General features: G+C 54.9%; 1 protein-coding gene across 1 annotated transcript in view; it reads left to right on the top strand.

The window, feature by feature from the left end:
• vars1 (valyl-tRNA synthetase 1) overlaps positions 1 to 9518 on the top strand; it is a 22464-nt gene that overhangs the window by 10012 nt on the left and 2934 nt on the right. The window contains exons 6-14 of the mRNA XM_048616690.1: positions 114 to 251; positions 1226 to 1350; positions 2152 to 2316; positions 3781 to 3862; positions 5373 to 5492; positions 7056 to 7164; positions 7334 to 7422; positions 8311 to 8401; positions 9159 to 9283. Of these exons, the coding sequence (XP_048472647.1) occupies positions 114 to 251; positions 1226 to 1350; positions 2152 to 2316; positions 3781 to 3862; positions 5373 to 5492; positions 7056 to 7164; positions 7334 to 7422; positions 8311 to 8401; positions 9159 to 9283 (1044 nt within the window). The remainder of the gene's footprint in view (positions 1 to 113; positions 252 to 1225; positions 1351 to 2151; positions 2317 to 3780; positions 3863 to 5372; positions 5493 to 7055; positions 7165 to 7333; positions 7423 to 8310; positions 8402 to 9158; positions 9284 to 9518) is intronic.

Consider the following 9518-nt stretch of genomic DNA (forward strand, 5'->3'; position numbering starts at 1 on the left):
CCACACCCTCCACACCCATCCACACACCACCTCCCCCCCTTCCATCCACGACTCTCCTCCACCCCCCACCAACCCGCACCCACCCAGGAGACTTCCCGCTGTTCGGAGTGCAGGCTACAGCCCCTCACGTGCTGTTGTTTACTTCTGTAGATGTGACCTGCCCAATGCCGGATTCCTACAGCCCACAGTATGTCGAAGCAGCCTGGTACCCCTGGTGGGAAAAGCAAGGCTTTTTCAAACCCGAATACACGGTAAGTGTTGGACTAACAGGTTTACTGTGGGCGATGTAGCTGTCAGCCCAGCATGTGCTTCTGGAAAGTTCCACGGGGCAGCGCATCGCTGTTCCAGGGCCCACGGCTGGACTGCAGGGTTTGGCGCGCGGGGGAGCAGCAAGTGGATGTTGGCTGAATAGGGTGTCATGTTTGACAGTGACTATTTCCACAGCCGGCCAGCTCATTGCTGTTGGGATTTCCACTGACAGCTGCTCTCGTGAAATGTCTCGGGACATTTTCTTCTGTTCAAGAACAGGGGCTGGGAATCCTGTGGCGAGTAACTCCCCTCCTGGCTCCCCAAAGCCTGTCCCACCATCTACAAGGCACAAGGCAGGAGTGTGATGGAATACCCCCCACTTGCCCCTGGATGGAGGCAGCTCCAACAACACTCAAGAAGCTCGACACCATCCAGGACAAAGCAGCTCCCGCTTGATTGGCACCACATCCACAAACATCTCACTCCCTCCCCCACCGACGCTCAGTCGCAGCAGTGTGTACCATCTACAAGATGCACTGCAGAAACTCACCAAAGATCCTCAGGCAGCACCTTCCAAACCCACGACCCACTTCCATCCAGAAGGACAAGAGGCAGCAGATACATGGGAACACCAGCCCCCCGCAACTTCCCCTCCCAACCACTCCCCATCCTGACTTGGAAATATATCGCCGTTCCTTCAGTGTCACTGGGTCAGAATCCTGGAATTCCCTCCCTAAGGGACATTGTGGGTCAACCCACAGCACATGGACTGCAGCGGTTCAAGGAGGCAGCTCACCCCCACCTTCTCAAGGGGGGCAACTAGGGACAGGGCAATAAATGCTGGGCCCAGCCGGGGGTCCGGACACCGTAAAAGAATGATGGAGCAACAGTTTCAGATTCGATCTGTTTAAATCCGATTTGTGTTTGTTTCGGAGGCATGCGGATAAGATTCTGTTCTGTTTTTTTGACCCCACAGCACAGTATCTCGGAGCCGAACCCGAAGGGGACGTTTATGATCTGTATCCCTCCGCCCAATGTGACAGGATCCCTGCATCTGGGCCACGCTCTCACCAACGCAATCCAGGATTCTCTGACTCGCTGGTAATGCCCCTCTGCTGAGACCACCCCCTCCACTCCCACTGGGCCGTCTGCCTCCGATTAGGGAACGTCCCGTGCGGTGAGCGGTCCCCATCCGCTGACAGAAACCCCCAGACCCGCCCCCCTCCTTCAACAAAAAAATAACTGAAGCTATTTCGGAATTCTCCGCCGGTTGACGGACACGAGCAGTGAGCAGTCGGGAACGCGGGAGGCCTCAGGAGTAGGCCATTCCCCCCTCGGGGCTGTGCTGTCCTCCATCCACAAAGTTTGTAGCCAATCTGATCATGGCCTGGTTCCCTGCTGTTTCCACCCCTCCCCACCATCTGCCCCACGCTGGGATAATCAGGGCTATGCCATGCGCTCTGACTTGGATTGGGAATGCCGGGAAGCTTGGGGCAAATCCGGAGTGAGTTTGTTGTCCTGGTAGAAGGGGGGATGGTGGAGGGGAGACAGGGTTGTCGAGTGTTGTCGATTGTACACGGGTTGGGGGTGTGGGGGGGAGCTGCCCGATTGACAGACGTGTGGCCTGCGAATGCCCCTCGAAGAACCCGATCCCATACGTGGTCCCACAAGAGCCGCGATGCAAGCATTCCCTGTCCTTCCCAGCGGCTGCTCTCCGTTACCCGGAATTGAGCCCCGATCGGCAGACGGACTCCGGATCCGAGCCCTCCCGCGATTCCCCCGGTGTCCCCGCGCCCCCATCTTTCCCAGCGGCCGGGGCATTCCCTGGTAGAGCGCGCTGACTGGGGTCCTGTCCGCTCCTCCTCCTCCTCCCTCCTGGTTTCTGCTCCTGTCACCCACCAGGCACCGAATGCGCGGAGAAACCACCCTGTGGAACCCGGGATGTGATCACGCTGGCATCGCCACACAGGTAGTGGTGGAGAAACGGCTGTGGCGCCAGTCCAGGAAGACCCGGCACGACCTGGGCCGGCAGAGCTTCGTCGAGGAAGTGTGGAAGTGGAAGAACGAGTGAGTACGGCCGTTGGCACTTCCTCTGTGGGGGGGCTGCACAGGCCAGGAGCTCTCTGATTAGTTTGCAGTTCCATAGTGGATGGCAAGGTTGGAGCCCCGTGCTGTTTTGTGACTGTGGGTCTTGTCTCCTGGGGCTGGCGGATCTCCGTCTTGTTGGGATGAGGGGATGGCCATTGCTGGCTGGCCCCAGCATTTATTGCCCCGTCCCTAGTTGCTCCCCTTGAGAAGATGGGGATGAGCTGCCTCCTTGAACCGCTGCAGTCCATGTGCTGTGGGTTGTCCCACAATGTCCCTTAGGGAGGGAATTCCAGGATTCTGACCCAGCAACACTGAAGGAACAGGGATATATTTCCAAGTCAGGATGGGGAGGGGCTCGGAGGGCACTTTGCAGGGGGCTGGTGTTCCCATGTATCTGCTGCCCCTTGTCCTTCTGGATGGAAGTGGGTCGTGGGTTTGGAAGGTGCTGCCTGAGGATCTTTGGTGAGTTTCTGCAGAGCATCTTGTAGATGGTACACACTGCTGCGACTGAGCGTCGGTGGGGGAGGGAGTGGGATGTTTGTGGATGTGGTGCCAATCAAGCGGGAGCTGCTTTGTCCTGGATGGTGTCAAGCTTCCTGAGTGTTGTTGGAGCTGCCCCCACCCAGGGGCAAGTGGCAGGGGGGAGGTATTCCCTCACACTCCTGCCTTGTGTCTTGTAGACAGTGGGACAGGCTTTGGGGAGTCAGGAGGGGAGTTACTCACCACAGGATTCCCAGCCTCAGTATCTACGTGGCAAGCCCAGCACAGTTTCCTGCCAATGGTAACCCCCTGGACGTTGATAGAAAGGGGAATGCATGGTGCTAACTGGGGAAGGATAGTATATACTGGCTCAGCCCTTGACTGACCAGTGAGTTTAAAAACAAAATCTCTCGTGTTGGATATGGTCGTTGCTTGGCATCTGTGTGGCATAAATGTTACTCATCATATTTCAGTCCAAACCTGGATATGGTCCAGATCTTGTTGCATTTGGGTTCGGGACTGGCTCAGAGTCCTCAACCCCAAAGACTGCACTGACGTGGAGCAGCGCAATGGCCCCTGACTGCACAGCAGGATCCCACGGTTCCCGTTCCGTTTCTGACCTGGTTTGGGATGTCATTCGGGGCTGTCGGGGATCCCCCCTTCCCTGCCTTGGGTCTTGGAGCTAACCCTGAGCCACTTTGACGCTTTGTCCAGGAGGACAGGGTGGCACTCCCTTGGCACCGTGGTGGTACTGTCCGCTGAGGCGCAGTGCTCTTGCGTGGGCCATACTCCATCCCCGCCGAGCCGCAGCCAGTATCGGAGATCTGGAGGGAACCCTGACCCATGTTTGTTTTGGGTGGATCCACATTGAATGCAGGGGACTGCCTTGCGGTTTTGTTTTTATTAATGAAACTCTCGGCCTGGCCCGCGCTCTCCTAACTCCCTGCCTCCTTCCTTGGGCAGGAAAGGCGACCGGATTTACCACCAGCTGCGGAAACTGGGCTCCTCTCTGGACTGGGATCGTGCCTGCTTCACCATGGACGCAGTGAGTATTCCGGGACAGGCTGCTATCCGCTGAGGGGGATGGTCTGGGATTAGGAATGACTCTGCAACTCTGCTCCCAGCCCTGTCCTCCCGTTGTGTCGTTTCTCCAAGGATGGAGTTGGCAGTGAGATGGTATCATCACTGGACATGTGACCCAGGACGGAGACGCCGGGTTCGAATCCCAACACAGCCCCTGCTGAAATTGAACAAATCTGAAATTCCCAGCTCAGTAATGGGGGAAACTTCTGTCATTTGTCGTTTAAAAAAAAAAATCACTTGACCGTTAGAGAAGGAAATTTGCATTCCCTAAGTGACTGCAGTCTGTGTTGTTGGCTGTTTGTTCATGGGATGTGGGTTTTTTAAATTCCCTCATAGGATGAGGGCGTCGCTGACCAGGCAGCATTTATTGCCCATCCCTAATTGCCCAGAGGGCAGTTAAGAGTCAACCACATTGTTGTGGGTCTGGAGTCACATGTACGCCAGACCAGGTAAGGATGGCAGCTTCCTTCCCTAAAGGGCATTAGTGATGTAGATGGGTTTTTCCTGATAATTGACAATGGATTCACGGTCATTGTTAGATTCTTAATTCCACCATCTGCTGTGGCGGGATTCGAACCCAGGTCCCCAGAACGTTACCTGGGTCTCTGGATGAATAGTCCAGCGATGATACCACTAGGCCATCACCACCCCCACTGCCTTCCCTATTAGCAAGGCGCTCGCTTTCAGGGGCAGTAAGGGAACATAGAACATAGAACTGTACAGCACAGTACAGGCTCTTCGGCCCACAATGTTGTGCCGAACTTTTACCCTAAACCTAAGGCCTATCAGGGCAACGAATGCCCCTGACATCTGAGAGGGTGGAAAGGGGAAGACGGAAGGCGCTGTGTCAGTGATAAAAACTGTTAAACCCCCGACCACTGAGGCTTTCGTTCAGAGTCGAGACGAAAAGAGGCGTTTCTATACCCAGTGGGCAACAGTCAGGCTCCCTGTGCACCAGCCCCCATTCCCCCCACCAAAACTTCCCATTGTGGGGGGGATGGGGGGGGCGCATCGGGGACACGTTTTAGGCCCGGGGCATGCAGAATGCGATCTCTGTCTCAGGAGGTTACGGGGGGAGTGAGCAGCAAAATGGGTCAGAGGCAGCTCAGCCACAGTGGGGCAGCACGGTGAGGAGAATCCGAGGGACCGAATGGTCTCGGCCCGCCCCCCTATTCACGTCGTGAGCAGAAATCTCCTGTCGTTGGTCGTTAAGCCCCGACCCCGTGTTTGACCTGAAAGAAATGTTACAAAGCATTGTCCGTGGAGCTGTGGCTCGGGGGTAGGGGTTGGGGAGCAGGGTTAGTTTCGAGTCCGCTGTATGTTGTGGGGTGGGTCGGGGGGGCTTGGGCATTGCTGTACAGAGGGTCCCCTCCCACCCAACCACTGTCCCCACCCCCTCCCATCTGCTAGGGGGTGGTGGGGGTCAGCCCGGGACGTGAAAGATTAATGGGTGAGGTCTCCTCCTTCCACAGAAACTCTCGAGAGCGGTCGAGGAAGCTTTCATCAGGCTGCACGACGAGGGGGTGATCTATCGCAGCACGCGACTGGTCAACTGGTCCTGCACGCTCAACTCTGCCATCTCTGATATCGAGGTACTGGGCCTGCCCTGCTGGGCCTTTCCTAATCCCTGCACTTTTCTGTAAGGAGCAGAATTAGGCCACCGAGCCTGCCACCCAGTTTGATGTGTTTCTCAGCCCCATTCTCCTACCTTCTCCCCATAACCCTTGAACCCCCTGACCAATGAAGACCCTCTCATTCTCTGTCTTAAATGCACTCAATAGCTTCACCCGCTTCTGTGGCAGAGTCCCACAGAGAGTCACCACCCTCTGGCTGAAGAAATTCCTCCTCATCTCAGTTCTAAAGGTTCGCCCCTTCTCTCTGAGGCTGTGCCCTGGTCTCTCCTACTCATGGAAACATCTTCTCCATGTCCAATCTACCCAGGCCTCTCAGTGTTCTGTAAGTTTCAATCAGATCCCACCCCCTTCATCCTTCTAAACTCCATTGAGTACAGACCCAGAGTCCTCACCCACTCCTCGTGACAAGCCCTTCGTCCCTGGGATCATTCTTGTGAACTTTCTGTGGACCCCCTCCAAGACCAACATACCACCTCCTCCTAGGAGGAGACCAAACCTGCACACAATACTCCAGGCGCAGTCTCACCGCGGCCCTGCATAATTGCAGCAAGACATCCCTGCCCCTGTACTCCATCCCCTTGCTCTAAGACCAGCATCCCATTTGCTGATGTCACCTCCCACTGCCCCTGCATTCTTGCTGTTGGTGACTGGCGCACAACGGACCCTCAGGTCTCACTGGGTCTCCCAGTCTGATGCTATCCAATAAGAATTTGCCTTCGTGTTTTCGCTATCCTTGGTTATTCAGTTCCTGTCCTTGGTCACCCTGCCACGTTATGCACGGTGGCCCTGTTTGATTCCAGTGGAATTGTTTTTTATATTCGTTCTTGCAACGTGGGTGTCACTAGCTGGGCCCAGCATTTACTGCCCCGTCCCTAGTTGCCCCCCTTGAGAAGGTGGGGGGTGTGAGCTAACTTCTTGAACCACTGCAGTCCATGTGCTGTGGGTTGACTCTCAATGTGCCTTAGGGAGCGAATTCCAGGATTTTGACCCAGCGATGCTGAAGGAACGGCGATATATTTCCAAGTCAGGATGGGGAGTGGCTCTGGGGGGATGGGGGTGCTGGTGTTCTCATGTGTGCCTTGTCCTTCTGGGTGGGTTTTTGGAAAGTGCGCATTTGAAATATTCCTGAAAACTAATCTGGAATAACTGTTTGAGCAGCTTGTCCCAACGATCTCTCTGTTGCTTGTGTGACGCAGCCCGGGACAGTGGGCAACACTGAGGGGGGGTGGGGGGTGTGGGGTGCGAGATGAGATCCGACGTGATGGTAATTGAATGGCGGAGCAGACCCGAGGGGCTGAATGGCCTTCCCCAGCTGCTAGACCTTGCGTTCTCACCACGCAAGCACCAAAGTGGTTCTCTGCATTGATAGAGCAGCAGAAAGTTGGAGGGGGTCTGCTCACGAAGAGCGGGACGGGGAACTGGTCAGGAGTTTCGGGTGGTGGGGGTGGGGTGGGAAATGGAGGCAGCTCTGTTCCCGGCCTGGGTGAGAATCGCGCTGAGGTGTGTTTGCCTCCTCCTCAGGTGGACAAGAAAGAGCTGGCAGGACGGACCCTGCTCCCTGTGCCCAGTTACAAGGACAAGGTGGAATTCGGGGTCCTCGTCTCCTTTGCCTACAAGATCGATGGGTCGGGTGAGTCGCGCTGTTCCTGGCCGGGCGCTCGCGGCTTTGGATCGGGGCGGGGGGTTGGTCAGCGTGGCTTTTCGGTCCTGCCAGATTCCATCCGGGCGTAACAGTGCAGTGTACTGTCGCGTGGAGATTGGCCATTTGGCCCATTAAGCCCTCTGCTGTCTCATTACAGATGAGGAGGTGGTGGTGGCTACCACTCGCATTGAGACCATGCTGGGCGATACCGCAGTTGCTGTGCACCCTCGGGACCCCAGATACCAGGTAACACCCAGAGCAGGGCAGGGTGGGGAGGTGGGTGGGGGCTGTCAGATAAACATAGGAGGGAGCCCACAAGACCATCAGAAACAGGAGTCGGCTGTTTAGCACCTACAGCCTGCTCCACCATCCAATAGGGTCATGGATGGGGCCTCACGTCCCTTGATTTCCCAACTTGATCACGAATCTATCTGGAATATGAGCAGGAAACCCGCTCCACAGTATTTGAGGTCTCTGACCTGTGTAACTGTGTAAGGTAAAGCCCCTCACACTTAAAAGGAACTTCAATAACGAGACTGTGTCTCCCGGTTTGCACTGTAGGTTATCAACTGGGGAGGCGATGGCCTGGTGGGATTATCGCTGGGCTGTTAATCTCTGGATTAACAGGTAACGTTCTGGGGACCTGGGTTTGAATCCCGCCACAGCAGATGGTGGAATTCACCCTAGCCTGTGCACATCTTTGGACTGTGGGAGGAAGCCGGAGCACCCGGAGGAAACCCACACAGACACAGGGGAGAGAACGTGCAGATTCCACACAGACAGTCACCCGAGGGTGCGATCGAACCCGGGTCCCTGATGCTGTGAGGCAGCAGTGCTAAGCACTGAGCTGCCCCACCTTTTTGGATGCTGAAAGGCAACAAATCACCTTCCCTTTAGTTTTTAGCCAAGTCTCTGACATCTGTGTCCCCTCCGCCCCACGGAACCAGTTTCTCCTGCTCAGTCTGACCCTCCCCTAACGTGGTTTCGCATCCTGTTGTGTAGAAAGGAGGTAACCAGTGGGGAAATGGGAGAGGGAACAGCACCTTCAGGGAATTTTATACTTCATGGTACAGCTCACCACTTTTCTCATAAACCTGAAGTGAAAATTTTTTGTTTTTGCTGTCTTCCCTGTAGAATTTGAAAGGAAAGTTTGTCGTTCATCCTTTCTGCAACCGAAAAATGGCCATCGTCTTCGATGAGTTTGTGGACATGAGTTTTGGAACAGGTAGGGTCCCCAGGGCCCCTCTGGTACAGCAGAAAGCAGGCGAGGATTTGGATTTGAGTGTGAGTGTGAGTGTCTGTGCACAGCAAGCTCCCACTAACAGCAACGTGACCAGGTGATCCATTTTGGGAATGGTTTCTGAGAAGGTCAGTAGTCACTGGTTGCTGACACTGTGTGTGCGGACCTTACCACTGCCTGGATCGCCTCCATCACTGCATCATCCGTAAGCCCCTCTCTCTCCGACATCCAGAGCAGCAGAAATTCCCTCGCAGTTCACTCTCGGGGAAGATCATTGTTGGTTACTGGGGAAAATCCCATCTGGTTCGCTTATGTCCTTTTAGGGAAGGAATGCGACTCCAGACCAGCAGCAACAGGGCAGTTAGGGATGGGCATTAAATGCTGGTCTGGCCCAGCAATATGCAAGTACTGTGAGTGATTTAAAGAAAAACTTTTGTTCATTTACCTCCGTCCCGTCGATTAATTTAAATAAAATGACAATGCCCCTCTCCCCGAGGACAGTATGTACCTGTTTTTTTTTAATCCCAGCAACATTCCCTCGACGCTGTCCAGGCTGGGTCAGACATGATGGTCTCTGGGAGGGCGAGTGGGGCGTTACTTGTATTTGTGACAAATTGCAGGTGGATAGTTCTACCATGTTGGCGAAATCTTGAAATATTTGGGGGTTGACTTGTGAGAGCAGTTGCCTGGCATCTGTCGAACTGTTTGTAATGTTAGTCTTTGCTCTTGTTTTGAAAATTAGGGGCCGTAAAAATCACCCCAGCTCACGACCAGAACGATTATGAAGTGGGCTTGAGGCACAATCTCGAATTTATAAACATCATGGACGATAATGGCTTTCTGATCAACGTCCCTGAGCCGTTCTTGGTAACTATGGGCTGTCTTCCCACTGGGATTTCACAGTTTGTCACAGTAAGGAATGTCGGTACAATTACTGAGTCGCAGGAAAGGCACTGTGCAGAAAGAGGCCATTCGGCCCATCAGGCCTGCACCAGCTCTCCAAGCAAACACCAATCCCCAGTGCCCAATCTCCTCTCTTTCCCCCTATCCCTGCTCCCCACTTCCATCCAGTGCCCCTCTGAGTTGAACCTGCCCCCCCCCC

This window comes from Rhincodon typus, chromosome 35, assembly GCF_021869965.1.
Source record: "Rhincodon typus isolate 14 chromosome 35, sRhiTyp1.1, whole genome shotgun sequence".
Classification (NCBI taxonomy): Eukaryota; Metazoa; Chordata; class Chondrichthyes; order Orectolobiformes; family Rhincodontidae; genus Rhincodon; species Rhincodon typus.